At 33.1% G+C, this 25,124-nt stretch overlaps 1 protein-coding gene across 1 annotated transcript in view; it reads right to left on the reverse strand.

Moving 5' to 3' along the window:
* LAMA2 (laminin subunit alpha 2) overlaps positions 1–25,124 on the reverse strand; it is a 391,580-nt gene that overhangs the window by 195,681 nt on the left and 170,775 nt on the right. Inside the window, exons 15-19 of the mRNA XM_023529836.1 lie at positions 22,486–22,597; positions 17,070–17,123; positions 16,753–16,866; positions 12,391–12,518; positions 4,004–4,090 (exon numbers count right to left, since the gene is read on the reverse strand). Coding sequence (XP_023385604.1) covers positions 4,004–4,090; positions 12,391–12,518; positions 16,753–16,866; positions 17,070–17,123; positions 22,486–22,597 — 495 coding nt within the window. The remainder of the gene's footprint in view (positions 1–4,003; positions 4,091–12,390; positions 12,519–16,752; positions 16,867–17,069; positions 17,124–22,485; positions 22,598–25,124) is intronic.

Below are 25,124 nucleotides of genomic sequence, written 5' to 3' on the forward strand. Positions count from 1 at the left end.
GTGGATTTGAACCCCTAATCTGCCTCTTAGCCAAATACTTTTGTGCAGTGTACACACTATGAAACCACATGAGCAGCCTTTTCAAACCACACTTAGAGTCACAATTTTGTTAGTGTTACTATCAAGTAAGTTTCTCTTTTCTTATTTCTGCACCCCATGCTCTGCATCCAGGACTCAAGGGCTCAAGGAGACTTAAACATCAGTAGAAATTCTCACCAACACAGTGATCAGATGGCAATTAAACTTGATTCAGAGTCAGGTATTTCTAAAGCAGAGAACATCTAACTATAATTTGGGAATTGAAATTTAAAAAAAAAAAAACTTCTCTAGCATCAAATATGAATTGTGGATAAAATTATAGGTAAATTTTCCAAATTTTAATTAAGCAATTAGATTTAAATACCTTCTGCATTCTCAGTAGCAATTGTGAAATTAGATTTGATTTTGACCATTCTTTCCTCACTTAGGGAGGGGTTGTTAAAAGTTAGCCAGCCAGCTAGGGAGGAGACAGAGTTTAAGGGGTCCAAGTATGCCATTAAATTTCATGTGGCCCTATAGATCCCACTGGGTGAACTTGCCCCTGTCTTTTTAATGCCTTTCTCCATAGAGTTTGATATGTTGCTGAGGCTACACACTTATTCTGAAAGTAGCTAAGGTCCACCAGAGCAGGTATCATCAGCATTTAGTTTACTTTTTTCCCTCCATATTCTTTTCAATTTCTTTTGATGCTCCAACATTCATCCCTTTTTGCCTTTCTAGATACTGTCTCTTTGTTTATCTATTTTCTTCTCTTCTTGTCCAGGTGATAAAAGCCTAGGATCTTAGCAAAGTGCCATGATGAATACCTCATCCCCTGACTCTCTTTTTGTTGTTGTTGTTTAAAACATTCACCAGTCAGAGGAAAACAGTGATATCTGAAAGTACAGGTACTTTGGCCCCACTCAAAAGTTTCCCAAAATTGTAAGTAGTGTTCTACATGTAACAGAATAGCAATCAATATTTTATCATATCTTCTTTTACCACCCTCTTTTTCATGATTTTTCTTCATTCTCTCAACTCAGGCAGCACAACCATTCTCGTGCTACATGACTGAGTTAAGGGATCTGGCAAGGAAGAAAGCAGAAACATAAAAATTTGGACTTTGAGCTTTAAAAGTCACCATTTCTATGAACATGGCATCTCTTCCTGCAAATCATCTTTGATGAGAAAATGTGGTGGAGATAGAGAGGCAGATGAAGGGAAAGTGATGAGAATAGAGATGTCGATGGGTCCCAAGGTGCAACAGAAGCAGCAGAATGAGTACTGTGCCCCATGAGTGGTGTGAAAAGAGTGCATAGAGTTATTAGACCTGAAGGGAAAGGTAATCAGGAGGACATGGAAAAGGAAGAGGTTAGCAGAAACACACTTGGATCAATTGCTCAGTTCTGGCTGGCCCCACCATATGGCCATTACACAAAATACACACACAATCTCAGTCTCAGTCTGTCTGTCTGTCTGTCAGTCTGTCAATCTGTCTGTCTGTCTGTCTCTCTCTCTCTCTCTCTCTCTCAAGCATTCAGGCCTTGGTACTAAGTAAGCTTGTTAGAATTTTAGTGCAAAACTAGGAAATACAGAGGAGAGAGAAAAAATATTTTAATTGAGATATAATTGACATATGACATTGTGTAAGTTTAAAGTATACTTGACTGAGATTATGTTTCCAAGCTCTCACAGCTCCTACATATGGCTCATTTGGTATCAGAATAGAAATTAAATTGAGATAAAGAATATAAAGTTACAAGTCATGTCTACTTGAGTTATAGTCTGAGATGCATTCTTGAAATATAATAAAAGCAATATAATAAAAGCAGGGGATGTATGGTCACATAAGATTAGAAAACACTTAGTTAAACAAATTGAACAAATTTCTTCACTCAAGGATATGTCAGAACTTTTAACATGTTAAAAGATACTTCCCAAACTTATGTGACCACAGAGCTCTATTCCAAGGACATCCATAGTTTGGGAAACGCTGCTTTAGTTTTCTAATGCTGATTTTATGAAGATGATGTGCATCATCTGATTACACTAATCACTTCCAGAATAGTTTTGATTACAAAATTTTAGTACCTTCTCCTTACCCCAACTTTTATTCCCCCTCCTTTCCACTGAAGCCTGCACATCTCAAAAAATATTTCTTTGAATATTTTAGACCCGACTAATGGACTTTTTGGTTTATATAAATACAAAGAAATAGTAAATTCTAAATATTCCCAGAAAATCTTAATCCAAATTCTGGCTAGAAAAATATAATATATCATCTTCTTTATAATAATAAATTAAGATTATTTTTGACTTAAAACCTTGAATTGGAGATAAGATATGCCATTTGATAAACTGTATATGCATGTTTCCATCTTCCTTTTAATCAGATTAATAAAAATTTTAGACAGGAAATCATGCTTTCTGTCAGGTATGACTTTCTTTGGAGATTTTTATTAAGCAGATTAGAATTCTTTCCAGAACACATTCAGCCATTCTCACCCACATTAAAGATGTGAGCTGCTTGAGGGCAAGGATTGTATAATGCATCTGTTTATATGCTATGTCTAGCTCTGTGCCTAGCACATGATGGTTGCTAAATAGATATTTGTTAAATAAAATGTAAGATATTAAATTGAATATGGTTCAGAAAGTATTGTCTAAGATGTATAGAAAATACAGAGCATGAATGAAAGCAATATAAATACATCAGAGATTATGATCACCTAGATAAGTGGATTTAATGGCTTTGTATGACAGAGCAGCTGTCATTTTCCAGTTGCTAAAAAAAATAGATTGCTTGTAGTCAGCAGGAGGTTGGGGAGGGGGTGGTGGTGGTTAGGAATTTGACAAAATCTATCTTGGCAATGATATGTTCTGCTATTATAGTAAGTAATATACATATGCCCTCTTTTTTAAAAACACAATTAACGATCTCTAGTTTTTTGATTGCTAATAAATCCTTACTTCAGTTCTGTTCTTCCATTACTAATTTACAGATGCTACCATACTCACAAATAGCACTGGTTGCTGCTAGAAACTGTTATTAGGACTTCGTCCACAGGCTGCTAGCAGTTAGCTAAATTCTCTCTGGGAGATTGGATCCTGTTTCATTAACTTTATGTACTCTGGTTGAAATAAGGGTGATGGCTGCCAAGAGGACAAGAAAAGAAAGGCAGAAATAGCCCTCTGTGGTGTTAGCCTTGGTGGTGATAGGTGAAAGCAGGTCACTTCCTCTGCCACCCCTCCCCAACCCCCAGCAACGACAGCAAAGGAGACTATTTTCAGTGCTAAAACCAAAGAGGTAGTGTGTTTGTCAATGATATCAAGGGAGAATTCTTTACTTTTTTCATATTGAAACTAAATTCCAGAAGAACCTTTTCTTCAAAAAGATTTCAGGAAGAAAAATAATCACATAAATTACATGAAATAATATATATGATTCTACTGCAAAGCAGCCTAGTAAAATCAACAAGAATTAAAATATTGGCTTAGAAGTGCTCAGAAGAGGATATAAATCATGATAACAAATTACATTTTATTTCTATTTTCAAATTATATTTAAGGTAAATTAAAAACCACTTCCTGAACTATGAACTACACATTTAAGCCGTGTTTTAAGGACAAAAAGCTAATTATGAAAAATAAATGGTGCCAACGTAGACAGTAAGATAAATCTTAAAGTTCATGACTTTCCACTTGAGTAATACTTTCTAGAAAGATTGTAGGTTAATGCTTAACCTTTAAGATTAAAACATTAATCAAACATTCTCTGAGTGAGTGGAGATTTATAGAGCAATTTCTAGAGAATAAATAAACTATAAAAATATAATGCATTTGTTTGACAAGTATGGTGAGACACTTTATTTCATCTCACTGAGTGTGGCAGCTTTTCTGGGGTAGTGCAAAGGATGATAATGCCTGTGGTTTTATAACTCCCAAGGTAGAAATCATTTTGAAAGACAGTGTAGTGTGTGCTTACCTCTCGCAGCGTGGTCCTGTATACCCGACAGGGCATTCATCACAGATCAATCCAAGGCTTCGGTCTAAATGGCACGTCGGGCTAAAGCTATGTTGATGTTGTTGGGGAACAACAGGGACAAGGAAGAAGCACATACACAAAGTCATTAGCGGCATATTTTCATCTCTCTCTCTCCAGTACTGCTGTGACAAAAAGATACAGGCTGGTCATTCTCGTCTCGCAGACAGAGATCAGGGTCTGGCCAGTCGAGGATGAAATGACATTGCTATTTCTGCAGACGTGAATATAGCCCAGTGGAGAGCAATATCCATGTGACATGTTATTAACTGACTTTTGACTGTTCTCGGTCTGTGCTCATCAGTAACAAGTGGGACTGTACTGCTCCTTTTTACGGATTCTCAGGCCTGGCACAATATAGCCTCATATTCTTCCTCTCCAGCCAAGTCCTTCTGAATTTGAAGCCTCCCAGAGAAATCTGTTAGAGATTTTGGAAAACTCAGTATGTGGTAGTGATGGTGGTGGTGGTAGGGTTCCCACTTTTTCCCCTTTCATCATGGGTGAAAGAAAAGGGCAAGGGAAGGAGAGAGGGAGGGAGAGAAAGAGAGAGCGAGTGAGCGAGAGCAGGCTGCTGCCCATGTGTGTTCATGGGCACGTGGTTTACACAGATGGAATCCTCCAAAAAGCTTTCGGAAGAGATCAAGCATGAATAGTCTACTTAAATTTATAATAAAATCAAAACAAACGAACAAACAAAAACTTTGCCATTTTTCATTTTCTGGTATGCTCCAAAATTTACCTCTTTTGCACACATTTCCAGTGTGGGTCTGAACCAATAGAGTTGAACACCGAATCCAGAAACAGCAGAGCAATTATGTGCCAGCTTTAGCTTTCAACGACATGGTCAACTCCAGCCACATTTCTTTGCCTCGCGAGAGACACCTCTTATGCATGAACACTTATCCTGAGACTGACATCATGGCTTTCTCAAGAGCCATCAACCACTTTGCATTCTGTGAGTTCTGCTGCTCTACTATTTTAAAAGAAAATGCCCTCAATTAATCTTTCTTCCATTATGTTTTCCCTAAATAGATTTATTTTCTATTACATATGACAGGACAATTCAATAGAAGCTTGCTTGTTGGCTAAATGAATTAAAGAGCGAACAACAAATTAAACACTGCACCTCCTAGGCTTGTTTCACTCCTGATGTTTGCATGACTTTGGAACACTTTCTTAACTTGTGCAGATCTGATCATGAGTACTATTTTTGAATAGTATTACTCTGGCTTGACTCATAGTAGTCCTTTAAAGATTTAATAATTCTTATAATTTTGATAGTAGCAAGCTATTAGGACCAAGTCATTCTATCATTTTAGACATTTCAACTCAATGGGAAGTCTAAATAAATCTGTTGGGGTAAAAGGGGAGGAAGCCTGGTCTGGGATATTTTGAGTTCACAAATGTTATCCAGTTAAAAGATTCCATGTTAAGGGGTTCTGGTGGCTGCCACGAACAGCAGAACGAAAACACACCCAACCTACGCTGTGTGAGAAGAGAACCATCTTTTAGAAAGTAGCCTGTGGTTTGCCACCTGTCACCCAAAGGGAGCTCACTGTGGGTGATTTTCTTGACAGGAGAATGATTGCACTGAAGAGAAGAGGCACAAGTAAAAATTAAAAGAAATAAGATTTTTCCCTTCCTTACTCATTGATCGGCTATTGTTTTCAGACATAAAATGAAGGACTGGATTTTGACAAATTTCTAGAATATGCATATGTCTTTTTTTTAGGCTGGCATTCTATAACTATCTTATCATCTATGGAGAATGACTAAATAGAAGCCTTAGGTTTCCCCTCCATGTGGATCTACAGTGATTGAAAGAAAACCATATCAATTATTTTTTAAAAATCCTAAATCAGTTTATCATAAGCCATGTTAAACGTACTTGAAAAGGATCCTGATACTTGAAAACTATTTATAAAATAGATTTCAAATTCTTAAATATACTTATGCATCACTTAAAACTGACAGAAGTATATTAAAATACTATCACTGACAAAAATCAATATTTTTTCAGGAAAAGATGAGCAGTACAATAATATACTAGATTTAACTAGCTCTTTACATTTTCTGAGTGATTTTGCTAATAATTTTATCACATCTTTCCAAAATTTTATCAGCTGGTTGGGTCAGGTATAATTTTTCTTGCCCAAAGTCATTGCCAGGAGAATTTAGCATGGTATCCGGGACTTCTGAATTCTAATCTGATGCTCTCTTTTCTCAATAACCAACCAGCATTCAACTTATTCATAAGAATTAAGTAAGTCTGAACTTTTGGTGATATAAATACTTGACGTGATGCGTCTAAATAAAATGTCCTCATAACATAAAACTGTATTTGGGCTTCAATATTCTTTAAACAACACAAACTGAAGGTTCACTCCATTACGACTATACTTGCAGTTGTAGCTATGGAGAAGATGACATTCAACGCCACAAATAAAATAAGAATGAGGGATAAACCTAGAAAACAAAACATGTCTATAGAATCTGGATTAGCAAATGCAGCAACCTGACACCGATTTTGGCTAAAATTTGAAACTAACTGTTCTGTGACAGAAAGAGGGAACTGTAAGATCATTGTTGACCTCAAGTGATTCCAAGATTATGTCATTTAATTCTAGTTAGCTAGCTCTACACTGGCAGCGAGAGTGTTCTGCTTCCTGAATTATCTATTCCATGCCACAGAAGACACTAGAGATCTAAGAACAGCAAGCATTTTCCACAAATAGAGAGAGGAAGAGAAGTAATTTTTGGACTACATAGCAAGGATCTACACATAAAAATAGTCCTTTTTAATGGCTGAACATACAATTTATACTTACAATGATTAATTTATAAGTAGATATATATATGTGTATATATGTATGTCTGTGTATGTGAACATAAGTGTATGTGTTTATGTATGTAAAAACATATGTATGTATACAATTAGCCTTGCTCCAAAAGGAATTTAATTTTACCTATCAAAATATATACATTAAAATAAAATGATACAATAAGTTTCAAGAGAAAAAAACACTAAAAAATAATATAAAATCAAGGGCATATTTAGAGTGCAAAATGAAGTTTGTAAGGTATTTGATAGTGGCAGGTAAGCATATGGCGTTGAGCTTTCTCACAGCTAATGCAAGAGGGAGCTGAACTGTCTCTTGGGACTGTGATGTGATATGAGATAACTATTCCTTTTGTCCCTGGCATAACATTTCCATCATGAGGATTAGGATTTTAGGGCATGTACTGTGTTTGCATGTATGATAGGGAAGCAGGAGTCTTTTTAACTAATTGTAATCCAGAACACCTGAGCAGGGAAAGCGACACAAAGGGATGAGATGCTGCAAAGCGTCAGTGAGGAAGCTGGGGGTCAGAGTAATGAGGATGTTCAAACCTAATTGCCAAAAGAGCAGAGGACAGAGAAGAAGAGAAGAAAAATGAAGAAAAAACTCATTTAGTTCATGATGTGGGTTTGGGCCACATGAATTTTTGAAGTTTCTTCATAAGTTTTTTCTTCTTTCAGTTTAGTGATCTCTGTTTTACTTACTCTTACAAGACTCGGTAAGCAAACTCACATTTCTTTAGTTATCTTCGAATACTATGAAATCTGACTTAATGACCACTTACAGGCTTTGTAATCAGTATTGAGTTATTTTCTGTGTCATTGGATACTATATTTCTCTAAACATGAGTTTCTCATTCTGCAAAATGAGATGATCTACCTACTAAAGCCTTTCATACTGAAAAAGTATAAAAGCAAACTCTTAGCATAGTGGCACAATAAATCATAGCTGCAATTTAGCACTTTAAAATTTTTTGCCAAAGTACATTGATTTGTTTAAGTTTTAAGGTACTTAGTTATTTGTTAAATAATTATACTTGCACTTTCTTGTCCTGCTTTAGTCCCTTACATTTGAGTTAGCATAACTTTTGCCAAACCCTTGAGTCATTTTTTACAATGAACATTTACAGCAGTTTGTCCATTATTAAATTCTATTAATTTCCTTTTGCTTCTCTTCAGTATTTCTGAAATTGTTTTTATTTCTATAGCCCCACTGGAAGAAGCACAGAGAGGTGAATATATGGATTCTAATACTGGTTCTGCCACAAGCAAGCCATATGATCATGACCAAGGCATTTAATTTCTCTGGAGTTTAGTCTTCCCTTCTTGTTTAATGGGACTAGTACGATATATCATAATTGCCTGTATAGACATAAAAGAATGTGTAGGAAAGTGCTCTAAAATACCTTACATGCTCGAAAATTTCTAAATAACATTGCTGAATGTTTCTTTAAAATATCTTTTGCCTTAGAATATTAGAGAATAATATTTCTCCATTGTAACTACTAATTTTAACAACAGTAATTCAGTGTGGACACTTGAGTGAGCCCAAAAGTCAGGTCTAGCAGTGTTCCATTTTTTCAGAAATCCAAATTTTAGCATTCCTGATGCACACAAAGAAGTATTTACAAAAATTTTAGTAGATAGAACCTATTGAAGGCCTATCCTCTGTCCAGTCTTGTGCAAAAAATATCTCTACTTTTATTATACAACTGATAAAAAAAATCTATGATTTTAATAATATTATCTATTCAAATACATCCTGAGTGTTCAAGGGCAAACAATTATGTCTTTTCACATAATATTTAATCTACAAGCTATGTGATGCCAGAAATAAATGAATATAAAACATTTGAAATATTTCCATTTTACTTGCTTCTCTAGAGATAAATTTCACTGCCTAGTTATAGTCTATACCTAGAATATGTACATAACCAAGATGAGAAGGCTAAGCAAAGAATGGACACTGTAAATCGTTAATGAAGTTGATATATATGTATAATTTAAATAGTATATGCTTGTCTGTATGTATACATCATAATAAGTATACCAATCTATCTCTATCTCCCTACACATTTGATTTATTTAGCAATATTATGTAAAAAACTTGGAGCCAAAATGCTTATGATTTATAAGATTTATGACCAGGAATTAAATAGATAAATCATCAAGGCAAAACCATCACTAAGTTTTACACTTCCAGATGAAGGTTGCAGCAACCTTTATCTGATTTCTTTCTTTTTTTCTGAATAACCTGTGAAAATTCAAATCCCATCTTTTGAATTCCAGATTCAATATACTTATATTGATATTCAATATATTCATATGGATATCACATATTCATATTCATATATTCATATCAACATATTCATATTCAATATATTAAATTTATTCCACAGAATTTCTAACTCAAATTATAACAGTGATGACTAAAAACTTTTTAAGGACTGTTCCCCTAAGGCATTAAGTGTCTCATTATTTAGTAATTTAAAAAAATTAAGGTTATTAGATTTAATTTTTCTCATCATAATTTTGCAGTAAACTATGTTCATTTTCCAAGTTGGTTTAAATTTAAAAGACTTTATAACTCTGAAAACAAACTTCCAGGACTTTTTTAAATAAATGGATTGTTACTGTGCCCCTTTTCTACTATAAAAACACCACATTAAAAGCTGGAATTTAAAACATGTTACTGCTCTATTCTGAATTCTACTTGTGTGAATAAAATTATTACTTAATAATTTAATAATTATTTAATGTAAATGAAACTACCTTTAAATACTTGGTGTAACTGATTCGGTCATTATTGAATTGTCTTTAATTGTCTTTATTTTTAAATCAAGATTTACATAATTATATAAAATTGGAATACACATACTTTAGGAAATACAATCACTAGACTCTGGGACCTCAATCCCTTTGGCACTGATGGATGGTATTTAATGCCTGCTGACTCTTTTTCCTTTCGGGAACACAACTGGAATCTATTATTAAGGTAGAAGCATAGGAAACTGAGAAGGATGGGCCAAAAATGCCTACAATAACCCAAACAAAGTTCTTCCCTAGTAGCCCAGTGCTTTTATTGTTGGTCGGCTTTGAGGATTAATCCATAAGCTCTACAAATTTAATCAATTACATAATTCCAAAAATGCATTAGAATAAGATTAATATGATACTATGAATGGCCATCTCTAATGGATTGACAACTATGATAGTCCCTATGACTTTTTAGCCAAGAAGAAGTGCAATGCAAATGAATGGATAGACACAATTCTTCTGCTTTCAGTGGAAGATAGTGTTGAACAGTGTGTTTCATGTATATTAGACGGTTCTGAAGAATTCATTTAGCCATAGTGAATAAGTAGGTGCTCTACTGCATGATCTAACACTTCACAAGTACACCAGAGAGCAAGTTTTGTGTCACCTTACAGTCAACATAGGGCTGACTAACCATTAATTGTGAAGGAATTTAATTTGTTCTCCAATATTTATTATTTTGTAGTAGATTTCTCTTTTGCCTTCTTCCTCTTCTCTGAAAGTTGTGTGCCCACCCAGGCTCATGCCCTAAACTCTGGAAATGATTTCATCACTAATAACTCAATTTCCCATTTAATTGTTTGTGATGTTAACACTTAAAATGAAGTGTGTTTGTTAAAGAAGTCTCGATGTAGAGTATGGGCAACTGGAAAGCACATGGATTTAAACTTTCAACACTGACAGTTTAGTATTTTATGACTCTGAAAATTTACTTCATTATAGTCAGTCCTTGTTTGGGGCTTATCCTGTCCGATTACTATTTTAGGTGCTCTGTGTATTTTAATTTATGTAATTCTCATAATAACCCTATGAGATGGTCCTATTATCACAATAAGGACAGAACTGAGACACAGGAAAAGCATCTTTTCCAGAGTCATGCAGCTACAAAGCATGAAACTCAGCATTTAAATCAAGGAATTCTAGCTCTAGAATTGGTTCCATACTATTATTTTCTCACTCAGAATCTTTTTAAAAAAATCTATAAAATGAGGATAATAATATACACTTTATTGGCTTGTTTGAGTGGATGAACTAATATCAAATATAGTGCTTGACCTTATATCTAGAATATAGTAGTCTGTTTTTATTAAATGTTAGTTCTTTCTCTTCTTTTCCGGGGACTAACGTGGAGAATTTTGAGAAAGGAGAGCTGTTGCCAGAAGGACCAGGGTTTCGTGTTAGCTGAAGAGTAAGAAGCATAATTCCAGTGAGGACTTTTTAGCTTAATGACAGAATTATTCTCAGTCTTTAGCTTGTAGTATCCATTGAATCTACTAACAAAAGGCCATTTTTCATTAGTAGTATCTTGACACTTTCACATTAAAAGACTATAGCTGACAGATTTTATTAAACAATCATTAAAAAATTCTGCTATATGAGCATTATTACAACATTAAAATAGTTGAAAAATACATACTATCATATGAACTTTATTAAGCACCAAGTTTACCTTTAAGAGAGTTCTCAACAAAAATTCCTTTCATTTAAAATTATAGTTATTTACAACTTTTTACAGTAAAAAATGTTCACTTTGGTTGAACATAGTATGCTCCATTAAAAAAAAAAAATTGTTTCATTTTCTTTCTTAGGTATTTACTTAAGGATTGCTGCCCTGAGGGAATTTGAATTAGAGCAGCTGGGATAGAGTTATTTCCCTAAAAGATAAGGGGAAGAGGCAGATAAAAAATATATATATTTAAAATTTTTCTCTAAGAGTTTATTACTCTAGGTGAACAAAAGGGAAAAAAATTTTAAAAAAAGAAAGAAGGAAAGAAAAAAGAAAGAAAGGAAGTAAACCGGATGACTAGGAAAATTGTGTGAAGTTTGTCAAACTTTTTCTAGATCTAGTTTATGTCGAAAAAGATGCTAATTATCACCTATGTTTCAATAGTCATATAATTTATTATAATACCACTATAACTTTTGATAAGATAAACATATATAATATGACATTATATGATAATACGGTAAACCCAATGATAACTAAGGGATAGAACTGGTGCTTAAAGGTCCAGTAGATTGATCTCATTTTACCATTTTGAGGGGTTTGTGACTTGCCCAAGATTTAAAAGCAAATAGTGTGAAGCTGGGACCCAAAGGAGCAGGATTTATGTTAATGGTCTTTTTATCACAGTGTGAAAATATGTGTGTGTGTTCATGATTATATGTGTGTATAAAATATGTCTGTTCTTTGCATTTAGTTTAGAAATGCTATTTGAATTCTGGCTCTTCGATATTAAATCACCAAAAATACAGATAAAATATTAAAACTTCTGCAGAATAAATAGTCATAACTTTATTTTCTATTTAGAAAAACTCATATTACCTTCTGAGAAATTAATGCATATACTTATTATTTATTTATGTGTGACAAGAGAAAGGGTACACTCTATCTCGAAAATGCACTTATAGAACTGGATGCCCAACTCGTTAGAGAGGTAAGTTTGTTACTCACTTATTGGATGCGATATTAAGTGGACAGGCACAGGGCTGACAGTCTTCAGAGGTTCCTTTAGTAGGATCTCCATAGAAACCAGGAAGACATTTATTGCAATATGGGCCACCTGTATGGTCCCTACAGTTCTAAGAAAGAAATGCGCATTAGAGTTTGTTATTTTGGTCTCAAGCAACAACATAAAAACCTAAAATAGGTCTTCAGATTCATTAGTCTGTTTCCCGCTAAAAAGAATAATTTTCCACATTAAACGGTCAATTTTACAGCTGGGAAATAGCACTGAAAGTTAATTTAATATCTAGCTTACAAACTACATGCTAGTTTCAGCAGATGCATGCTTACAAAAAGATGACTGAAATTCATTATAATTTGCTTCATAATGGAAATCTTATTTCCTTTTTTCTTTAGTTTTAGATATTTTTAAGGAAGTACACGTGACTGTGCGTATATGTGTATGTATAGTCATAGAGCTCTAATAAAATATGTTCAATGAAAACTGTAACTGATTCTAGGTAAAAATCAATTGTTCAGCTTAAAACTGTTGATTTAAGGAGAACTGTGAATAATCACACAAATCCTCTGAGACTATAGCCCTCTTCCCTTAGAGATTAATTTGGACCTCAGTGGACTCTGATGATTTGGATGAGGCACTAATGTATTATTACATCTACGAGGGGCTTGTTTGACTCATAATTAAACAATAGGAATACTTAAAAATTTTAAATGTATACTAATATAAATTGAAATCACAAGAGACATACAATTTCCCTTACACTTTTATTTTTTTAAACTGAAACACATTTTTCTGTCAATTAGTATTTATTAGACCCATGTCCTTTTCAAAAATAAAAAAATAATAATCTATGTCTTGATTTCTTCATGTTAATTAAAGTATATCCATCAATTCAGGCTGTGTTCACAAAACTCATCTAGACTAGTTTAAAGGTGAACAGTCCAGTTAATCAAGCAATGGAATTGTCTGTAAAGTTACCAATTGCACAATTAGAAATATTTGTATGATGTTTTGGCATCATGCAGACATAACTTTTTCAGTCTCCAGTGGTACAATAAAACTTATCTAGTGCCTGTTAAATATCATACAATATGAATTCATTATGACTGAAATACATTTTTAATTTTATAAACATATGAAACTGTAATTTTTTTCTCATGTTGAAAAGAATTCATCAGAGTTTAAGGGTACAAATACCTTGTTATTATGATCAGAACCAAATATGTAGAGAAAATGACTAAAATATAAATTAATTTTAAGCTAAAGTAAAAATTTATTATTAATTTGATGACCATTGGGATAGCCTACCTAATATAATGAAAGTTCTGAATTACTATTTATTTCAGTATATTTTAAAGTATATTTTCAGTATATTTTAAAGAAGCTCAATTTTAATTACATTTAGTAAGTGGATTTAATAAAAAATACACAAATAAATACTTTTGAACATAACTTATTAAATTCCTTGGGGAGTGAGACAGATTCTTTATTGAGTAGAAGATATTAATTTAAAATCCAATCACTTAACTCTCTGAACTTCACATGTTCTGTAAACTGAGGAAGCTAAAGCCCAAGATTTATGAAGTTTTTAGGCTCTGAAATCTCGACAGTTTCATCAATCACAAGTGAATAGGTAATTCTTTAGTATCTAGGGATACTTGAAAATAGGTTTTTCTTTAAGGTATTTTAAATTCTGTCCCAAATTTATCTAGTAACCCTTTTTCAAAGATAGCATAGAGGTTAACTTCACTATCAACAGTTGTTTAAATAGCATATTTGGATAGAATGCACAAAGCATGGATCAATTTGAAGAAAGGTTTTTCTCTTTGATTTCATCTTCACATTAGTTCCTTTCAGTTTTCAAGTCTAGCTAAAGTTGGCTATTCCTAAAAAATTACATGTTCCTTGAAATGTTCTTTGCCTACTGTCATAATGACACAATCAAAATTATATCTTTAAAGACTTAGGGGTTTTAAAAAATAAGATTATAATGCTGATTATGTCTTAAGCTGGTTGGAAATGGTGTTTCTAAAACTTAACTGAAAACCTTGTAAAACCCAGAGACCCTGTTTTTCTTTGACTACTGATTTAAAAGAAACATGTAGAGGCTTCTTACATTCCCTAATGTCTTATTTCATTTAATAGAAATAATAAATTAATCTTAAAACTTGAGTGTTTTTGCAATTGAAACTATAAACCAACATTAGACAATGATATAATAAAAATCCAAATCAAAAGATGAAAGATTTACTTTGATGTGTTGGTTATTTTTACAGGTGTCCTACTACAATAGTTCTCTTCAAATATCTGTTCACATCACATATCACAAGAACAACGAAAAGGAGCAAGTATACAATCTTCCTATGTGGCTTTGGATGTTTCCTGGATCACTTCAAATGCACTTTGAGTTAAAATGACTTTTTCATATAGGTCCACCCTATAACAGAGGTCTAGGTTGTGATCTGATATCCAAAATATATTTTAGTTCATGTCTAATCAGATTTCAAAGCCAGGCAAACTAAAAAGCAGTTTATCTGTAAATTTCATAAATCATCTGATTAATACAAGGGAAAAACATAAATAATAAAAAAGAAGCTAAAGTGTTGGTCAACTGAATAGCAAGAATGCTCTTGGTATATAATGTTCAATTATTTTTCTCTTTGTGGACCTTATCGGAATCAATGTGTTCAAAATGGAACATCAGCACTTATCTATCAATACTATTTCAGATAAAAGGCAGTTGAAAGTCTCCAGAAAATATCTTACATGATTGCCTATTTATCAGCCACAATGGAAACCTCCCAAAACACCAGCTTCTGCCTCTATCATCAAAATCTCTATTGTTTCCCTAAGATTCCCTCTGTAATGTAAGGTAGCATCCTATCTCCCTGTCTATGAAACAGTCAATAAGCTAGGTTTCATTAGTAGAAAGTGTCAAATAATCATTGCTCCCTTCCTTCTCCCTCTCAAAATTATGCTGAATGAAACTGTTTTATTCTAAATAAAGGGCTTTCATTTTTAGAAACATCACAAAGCCAAAAGGGCCAAAAGCATGATCTTATTTAATACTAATGAGTTTAACATGAAATGTTACTATTGTGACCATCATAAGTCTGTCATTGTAATATATTTATTTTTGTCTTTTAAGGTTTAAGTAAAGCAAACCCTTGTCAGTTTTGGTCTGAATATTTCCTATCGCATGTTAATAAAGTTTTTAAAGGTAATCCAATATTTTTCCCAACATACATTTTAAAAGACTTATGGTCTAATTAAAGTCAAAATTACTTCATTTTTATATTAATAAAAATGCCATTAGAAAAATCTACAAATTAAGGATATCATGCTTTATACTGCAAAGCAAATACGTAAAATATTATAGAGAGAAAACAGAAAGAGCATCAATAAATCTAAATGCCAAATTACATTAAAACAAAAGCCCTGAATTTTCATTTTGGATTTTTCCCAGAAGCTTTTATGTAGAAGAAAAGGTACAGGGGATGAACAAGAGAAAGAAGGAACGTTAAGAAATACAGAGAACAGAGTCTGCCTTAAACGCTACAGAGAAATAAGAGTATGATATCTTCCTAAATTGGCACCATTTCAAATTGTGTTTCTGCAAGACTAATGAAATGAGAAGTGTTGTTTCAAGCTTCATGCCGTGTCAGACAATATAAAACTAACATGCCCTTGAGTTAATCAGAATGGCCTATTCAGTGTAATTCTCCAATCCAAGGCTCCTTAGCAGGATAGAGAGGGCTTTGCCCTCTGTAGAGCTTTTTTATTTTCTGGTTAAAGTGTAGACTTAAAAGTACGAGTAAGCAGCTCTGGTGAATATGTACTGAATATACTTATTACTTTTGAATCTACATATGATACTTTATATTTAGTTAAATGTTGAAATTTTAAAATTAAAAAAAATGCAGTATGCTGTCTTCAATGTGAAAAAACTGAATTATGTCTATTATAAAGTTATATTTTACTTTCCTATTACGAAGATAAAACCGTTTTCTGTTGGAGAAGTATTTTTGGTAGATTTATGGAGGAAATTGAAACCATATATATTCGTGGTAGACCTATATCTCAGTCATTAGTTATATTTTATTTTAATGTATCTGATCCTAATTCAATTCATAGACTAATACGAATAAACACTTCGGAATATCTGTTATTGAGGGAGAGCCCATATGAAAGGGCATTTTCAACTTCCAACTCAGTTAGATATAAAGATCTGTGTCAAATCACTTGTTGACTCAAGTGTTTAAGTTCCCACAGGTAATAATTGAATTTCGGGGCCTGTTGAGCTGATTTCAGCCTTGTCAGTCAGCATCCCCAAAGAAGAAAGTACTTACCAGGCATTCTCCAGTGATGTCATCACAGGATTCCGCATGACCAAAGCATTGACAGGGTTCACAGATGCCACCAAAAATAGTGCCGTTAACTCGTCTGTGCCTAGGCCAACATGACTGAAAAAAGGTAAGGTTTCAAGTCAGTCTCAGAGGTATCTTTAAAAGTTTGTTTTTTTGTCTTGTTTTAGATAAAGAAAAATGTTTACGTAGCAAACTCGGCAAATGTGCTTGTCAAAACTTTGACATTACTGAAACATTGCTACAGAACGCTTCCTCGAGATGCGTGGGGGGCGGAGGGGGAGGGCGGCCTTCATACTGACCTTAGCGTTTTTGGCAGGAATGAGATTAGAGGGAGCATTAGCTTGGTGTTTCTTCTGAAATGGTAAAATAAAGTAGAGATATAAAGAATTGAAATGTGACAGTCTCAAAGTAAAAGGTACAGACAGGAAAATTAGAAAGAAAAGTACTGAAAAAAGCAGCTGACATAAAAGGATTCTTAAGAAAACCTTAGCCTATTCTAGCACCAAATGGCATCCTAAGGAATGTTGATTCTCTCAATATGCTACCTTTCTCACATATAAACTGCCTTTAAAACCATCACTTTCAGAAAAATCTTTGCAATCATTTGGAAGAAAAATAGCGTCCCACTCTTACATTTGATCACATACATAGCTGACTTCTACACACGTATAATTCATATCTTTCATTCTGAATTTCCTTCATCCTATTATGCTTTCTCAAGTTTGCAAAAAATAGTTTATGATTTATTTACCATATATTCTCTTGATATTTTGTTTTGTGGTATTATTCTACTAGAACTCATATTAATCATTTTCATCATTCCTTTTGTAAAGTATGAAACACTTTATCAGATAAAAACAGACTTCTGATTAAAAAGAATATTTGGGTCTTAGAGTATCTGTGTATCAATGCCAACTCCTAGTCCAAGTCCACTATTACCCTCAATTAAGTTTTCCTTCTGTGGGAATTACTACAAGCTAGATTGGATGCAAAATAAGGGGTGCAAATGTTGCTGCCCTCTATTATGACCCCCCTCAAGTTATAATTGCATTTTGTGAGTTATTTACCATATTTCTGGATGGTTAGCTACAACATAATATATCATGAAAAGGTCTTTTTTTCCCCCAGTTGAAAATGAAAACGAGAAAAATCACTGAAGTAATAAACTATATAGACTTGTGTGTTGTTAAAAATGTTCCTTCTGCCTCAGGATATGAGGACTCTTAAGTTTGAACATCGATAACAAACACATAAAAAAAAAAAAAAGATGTACCAATACTTCATATTTGAAAGGAAAGTAAAATCAACTTTCCTCTTAATTTGGGCAGTACAAAAAAAAAAGGGATTAATTTTCTATTCCTTCCTAATAACTTCTCCCCATTAAAATTTTTGCCACTTAGATTCATTATAGAAAAGATTTTCTTTTGTAATGTATATTTCTAAAAACTGGTGAAGCTACATATCCAGAAGGGGATAGAAATTAAAAGTGTTGATAATAGAGAGAGAACTGATTTTCTCTTTTCAGGACAAATATTCACAGGATTGACATTAATATGCTTTATTTTTATACTCTGCAAATGTGCTGCTTATACCACATCCTCTTTCTCAAACTTCCCAACTCTGTACCTCTCTTGGCCAATGATTTCATCTCACTAGTCACAAAGACAACTGAAGCCTTAGGAAGCCATCTTTCCACTATCAAGTTCAGAAGCACAAGTATTTATCTCCATTTGCCATATTCCCCTCTGAAATAATGTGGGTAGCCATGCAGTGTTCCTAATATCACTCCACTTGTAATCTGTATCCCATTCTCTATTGTCTTAGCAATATTACCTCTCTGCACAGGTTTCTTTTCTATTAGATCAATACTATCAGCTCAAAAATATGATCTACTATCTCCATCAATAACTAACAGATATAACAAAAATGACAAAATTATTTCCTTAATATCCCATAACTTTCCAGTTACCTACCTGCTTTTCTTCTTAGTAAAATTATTTTAAAAAGCCTTGCTTCCTCACTTCTCTTCTACTCTTCATTCTATCCAAACCTCTCTTGTGTCACCACCACTCAATCAAAACTGCTCTTGTCCATGTCACAAAATTTCAGGTAGCCAAATCCAGTGGACAGTTCTACAATTGCATGTTATGTGACTTATCAACACTGGTTTAGTTGATTCTTTTCGCCCTCAGTACGTTCTTCTTTAGTTTTCATGACACCTCAATCCCCAAGTTCCTGCCCTATCTCTTTGCTATCTCCTCTTTGACCCTACTTCTCATTGTCAGGAGCTCCTGGGGACTAGGTTACTTTTCTCTTTTTTGATCACACTCTCTCCTAGGTAATTTTATGCAGTCACATAGCTGATAATGCCTTTCAAATATATATCTCTAAACCAGACATATATTCTGAGTTCAAGAGCTGCATATTCTAACTGTACATTGATATCTACACTTTACAAGTTTTTCAAAACTAATATTTCTGAAAGGACCTGTTGATCCTTCCTGCTGCTGCCCCGCCACCTCCACCACCAGCTCTTTCCCAGCTCTGTAAATGGTATTATATCCAATTGTTCAAGCTAGTAATCTGACTCATTCTTAAATGCTTTATTTCTTTCAATTCTTCTTTGGCGTGTCATCTATTAGTAAGTCCTCCTGGTTCTACTATCAAAGTATATATAGAATAAACACATGTTTTTCTACTTCCCCTGCCGTCATCCTAACACAAACTGTGATTATCGCTGTGTTCTGCCAAAATAGCACATTAACCATTCTTCTTCTTACTGTTCTTGACCTCTACAATATGTTCTTCACACTGTTAAAATAACTTTCGAAAAATATAACTCAATCATGGCACACCTAGCTTAAAGCCTTCTAATAATTTTCCATTGCACTTAGAATAAATCTCAAATTCTTATCACATAAGCAAAGCTCTGAGTGATCTGGCTCCTCCAATCACACCTCATGCCACTCTTCCTTTTGCTTACTAAATTCCAGTAATATTCGCCTCCTTTCAGGTGCTTGCAGACCTCAAGCTCTATCCTACTTCCTCATCAGGTCCTTTTACATAGGTGATCCTAAACTCAGTTTAGATGTTACCATCTCAGAGAGCCTTTCCTGACAATGGTTTATAATGTAGTGCTTCCCCTCTAATCTTCCTACACCCATTCTCAATACCACTATTGAGACACTCTGTCTATTTTTTTTATGGCATTTATCACATTTTAAAAAAAAATTGGTTACTGGCATACTGTCTAGCCTTCCACTAAATGTACTGTCCTTGAGGGCAAGGACAGTATCTGTATTGTTCACACATTACCATCCATGTCTTGGGTCTTGATTGTCTCAAAATAGATGGTCATCAATATCTGTTAGCTAAATGAAAGTATAAAGACTTCTATGAGGTAGTTACTATTTCCACATATAAAGGAGGAAACAGATCAGAATTAAAATACTTTTTTTTCAGTATCCTACTTTGCTTTCACTTTCTCACCCATCCCACCTGTCATGTGAAATAAATTATGGTGATATTAAAAAAGAAAATATTTGAAAGATGAACCATAGAGGAATTTATAAGTCAAGTAGAGATGAGAAAAAGTGATTCTAAATAAACACTCTGGCCCCAAATGAAATAAAAGAGAATAATTTTATAATGGAGTTCTTTGATCTAGTTTTGAAAACCTAGAATTAGGACATTAATAGTTGGACTTTACTGAGCTCTTCAAGGGTCTATAGATATTAGTGATAACAAAGCTTAAGTGCCCTGGCCTTATGACTACAGTAAAAAAGCAAATGAAATCAGGAAAGGATAGGAATGGATAATAGCGAGTCTAGGGATAGGAATTTTTGATAAAAGAAGAAATTGTTTGAGAGTAGAAAAAATGAGGAGAAACTCTAAAGTTCCAGAATTCATTGTTTCCTGATTCAACTAAATTATTTTATTTATTAAATAATAACTTTTTCAAATAATTATTGTGAGACAGGCACTGGAAGCTTTTATTATCCCTCCTCTTCTTCTTTGTTCTGACTCTTCTATACTCGCATGCTTCTGGAAAAATGTTACCATTATTTAGCATCCAATTTGAGGTTTTTATTTTCACTTCAAGATACTTTCTTTGCCATCTCTCTCTATTGGAATTGCTAACCTCTTTGAATGATTATTGCACTTACGTTCTGTGCCACTTACTGGTCTCTTAATTATATAGTGCTGTGATCCAATTTTTCATAGGTATTTATTCTTTCTCCCTAAACATATTGTTAAGTCTTTAAGAACAGAGATTATGATGTAATCTTCTGATAATATCCTCAGTATCTAGTGCATAATTTACCAAAGATTTGCAATAAATATTTTTGAAGAAAGGAAAGAAGAAACAAAAGGTATAGCCAATTAAACAACTCTAATATTCAGATAATTTTATATTCTATGGGCATTTGGAACTTATATAAAAGATTATGAAAGGTACTGAGAATAACTAACGTGGGAATAAGTATTAAAGCAAGAATACAATCAAGGTATTTATTATTCCATTTGAAATAAAAACTTAAAGGTTGAAGGAAAGCTTTCTGGTTTGAAATAAAAACTGCTAAGCTTTTAATAAAAAAATATGTTTCAGCCAATACAGCATGCATTTAATATGTAAAATCAAACTTAGGTTCTCAGAGCTAATTTATTTCCACAATTGTTTTTCTCTTCTTTATAAGAATTTCAGAAAAGCAAATACTCCAATGAATTTGTTTTATTTCTAGATAGGTAAATCTGAGGGCAGTTTTTTTTTTTTTTTTAAACACATTTTGTTACAAATTTGACTCTAAACCCTGCGTATCCTCTTGAAGCATACCTTATTTTAAAGTACAAGAGAACTGACAAAGCAATGCCTAGAGTATTTCTATAAATGGCATAATGGGGTAGTGTGCTGAAGTGGAACATCTTGGTACACTCAAATGATTCCTTAAAGGCACCATTTTTAAAGAATGTAAACTCCTATTTATCCGCAAGTCATGCCTTCTACCAGAAAAATGGTGTTTACATTTTTGACCAGGTTTCAAGTAAAACCAATTTTCAAAGTACCTAAAGAAAATGCATAAAAGTAAATAAACATATTATCTTAAAATGACACACTGTGGTATTAGGAAACATTAATAGTATTATGAATCTAGACTATTGAGACAACTAAATATCTGAAACTAGATGTTAAACAAATCAGTGACCTGTAGGTATTTCTTCCATATACTATGTTCTTTATATTTTAAAGATTGTGTCCTTCATATGATTGTGATTTGGCTGTATTCTTGGGAATAAGTAGAGAAAGAGTATAGTGCATGAGATTAACATATGAAGAAAAGAAAAAAATTTTTGTAAGTATTGAGGAGTAAAGGAGAAATATTTTGAAATATTACTCCACTATAATCTACCTTATTTTTTGGACTGATTAAATAGGGAACAAACACTTACAAAAACATCACATTTTCAGCTACAGTAAGGCAAAATATCTCAAAAAAACATAATTTCAAGATAACATTTTGAAAGCCATTTTAAAAGGTCTATTTAAAGGCCATGACTTTTCGGCATACATTAAAGTTCCTTCTTTTAGTAATACACTATCATTTGTTTGTCTAAACTTTGATAGAAAAAAAAAAACAGACTGTTTTTAGAACAATTTATTAAAAGCAATGATGAAGGAACTTGGAATGCACTGAGGATATATTCTTGTAAACTTACTTCACAAGAGGAGCCAGTATACCCTGGTGGACATTGACAAACTTCCACAGCTGTTGCAAAGCTTCCATCAGTAGGATAGGGGACAGCAGATTCAAGGCCAACAGAGCTCAGCCTGGGACAGAAGGAAAAAAGAGATGGCAAATAAGTAAACAAGCCCTTAGGTATTATATGGCTTGAGGAACAACATAGTAACGATGATGTATATATAAGCAAATTATCTGTGTTGAGAAGGAAGGCTAATGAATACCCATAACTTGAAGCTCTGGTCATTTATTATATTAGGTAAAAGTCTGCCAAGTTAAAAGTGCTTATAATAACTACCCCCATAGAATGCTGAAAAGATATGAAAACATTCTTGTTCATTCCTTGTTTTTTGGCTGTTTTATTTTATTTTATTTTTTTGAAAATTTAAAGTCACATGGTTGAAAAGAATTTTAAAATAGAAAGCATTCATATCAGTGATTTAACATTTAAACTAGAAAAGCAGGGGAGAAAATAGGAATAAAGTGGAAAAAGACTATAGGCAGAGGATTAAAAGTGGAGAAATAGTAAAAATAAATATTCAGTGTGAGTCATTAAATTGAAAGATAGAAGAGAAAGAGAAGAAAGGGAAAGGAAGAAAGAAGGAAAGGAGGAAAGGGTGGGAGAAAAGAAGGGAGAGAGGAAGAGATAAGGAAGGGAGGAAGGAAAGATAGAAAGAGAAAACATGGAAGAGTTATTTTGGTTTCTTTTTCTCAGAAATAAATCTGCGCATTGGTAGGTAAATGTGAAACACTTTCAAATGTTCAGTTAAAGTAATTAGAACTATTTTCTTAATTTGTTTTGGGTCTAAATTAAATTCATTGTTCTCTGTAACTATGGGTTTCACTTTATTGGTACTTCTGTACAGTCTGCTGATCTTAGCAAGTGATTTGGTATCACTCATTATTTTTGGAAAAAGTTGGTTCGGCTAAATTGAAAAATGCTATTACATAATTGGTATACAGTATATGCATATTATGTGTGTGTATGTATTTCCTTCCAAAAATTATGTAAACAATATACATTTGCAATTTAAATAAATGTTACTGGTGTCTTAGCAGCTTTTTCCCATTTTTTTTAACAGAAGGAATTTTTAAAACTTAATTGTTAAGAACACAAACTCAGGAGTTAAATAGACCAGGATTCATATCTTGTCTCTGATATTTACCAATCCTGTAGCCAAGGAGAAATTACTTAATCTCGCTAGGCCTCAATATTGTCATCTATGTAACGAGGATAATTTAAAAATCCACTTATGAAGAGCTTGATTAAAGGATTAAATTAAATAATGAATATAAAGTTCTTGATAAGATATAACACATGTGGGTGATTATTAAATAGTAGGCATTTTATTAACATATTCTCATTGACCATTGAAAGAAAAAAATGACTACATGAACAGTACAAGAAATACTATTCATATCCCCAAAACCAGCTTTTTGTCATTTTAAAGAATAAAAATATATTTTAAACTTAAGAGCACAAAATTAAATGAATACTATTAATGCATAATGATAATTATTGTTGTTTTAATGATTGATAGACTTCCATAACATATGCCATCCTTTAACTTAAGGAAGATGCAACTGACTCTTCCTAGGACATGCATTTTATTTTATTCTTAAGAGTGGTGGTAGATTTTTATTGATTGACAATTCACAATTACCAAAGAGCTTGCCACTTTGGGGAATGTACGCTGTAATCAAGCCAGAGAACAAAGCTAATAAATCCATTAAATGTATCTTCAAATATGATAAACTTTAGCAAAGCTTTAACCTTTTCAGCAACAAGTTTCTAAAATCTTTATTGTTTTTACCCATTTTACCAATCCTAGACCTTTGATAGTACTTTGGAATATGTATGAATTCATACATAATCAGGAAAAAGTAGAAAAGGAAGCAACTTGAAATTTCAGAAAATAGGCATTTGGATGGGATCATCAGGTGCTAATTATAGCCGGCACCCTCTAAAGACAAGCAGATTATCTTCAGCTACGGATAAACTCATTAAACCCTATTTTTTGCATGCTTTCTTCTCTCGGGGTACAGTTTAAACAACCTGGCAGAAGGTCCTAAACTGATAAGCATTAAAAATCACTATTTTACAGTGTTCACACAGTCACACAGAGAGTTTTAGGAAATCTCTAGCTGGTCTTTTTTTTTTTTTTTTTTCACCAAATAACCTTGTACATGTTTTTTTTGTTTGTTTTTTTGTTTTTTTGAGGTGAAATCACATAATATAAAACTCACTACTTTAAAGTGTCATTTAGTACATTCACAATGTTTTGCAACCACCATCTCTATCTAGTTCTAAATATTTTTTTTTAGCCCAAAAGCAAACCTCGTTACCTATTAAGCAGTCACTCCCTATTACACTCCTCCCAACTCCTGGTGAGCACAAGTCTGCTTTCTATCTCCATGGATTTACCTATTCTGGATATTTCATGAGAATAAAATCATATAATAAATTATCTTTTGTGTTTGGTTCCTCTCTGTTAGAATAATTTTTCAAGGTTCATTCATGTTGTAACATGTATCAATATTTCATTTATTTTTATTGCTGAGCAATAGTCTATTTTATGAATATGCCACATTTTGGTTATCTATTCATCTATCGAT

Source organism: Pteropus vampyrus, unplaced genomic scaffold (genome assembly GCF_000151845.1).
Source record: "Pteropus vampyrus isolate Shadow unplaced genomic scaffold, Pvam_2.0 Scaffold43, whole genome shotgun sequence".
Taxonomy (NCBI): domain Eukaryota; kingdom Metazoa; phylum Chordata; class Mammalia; order Chiroptera; family Pteropodidae; genus Pteropus; species Pteropus vampyrus.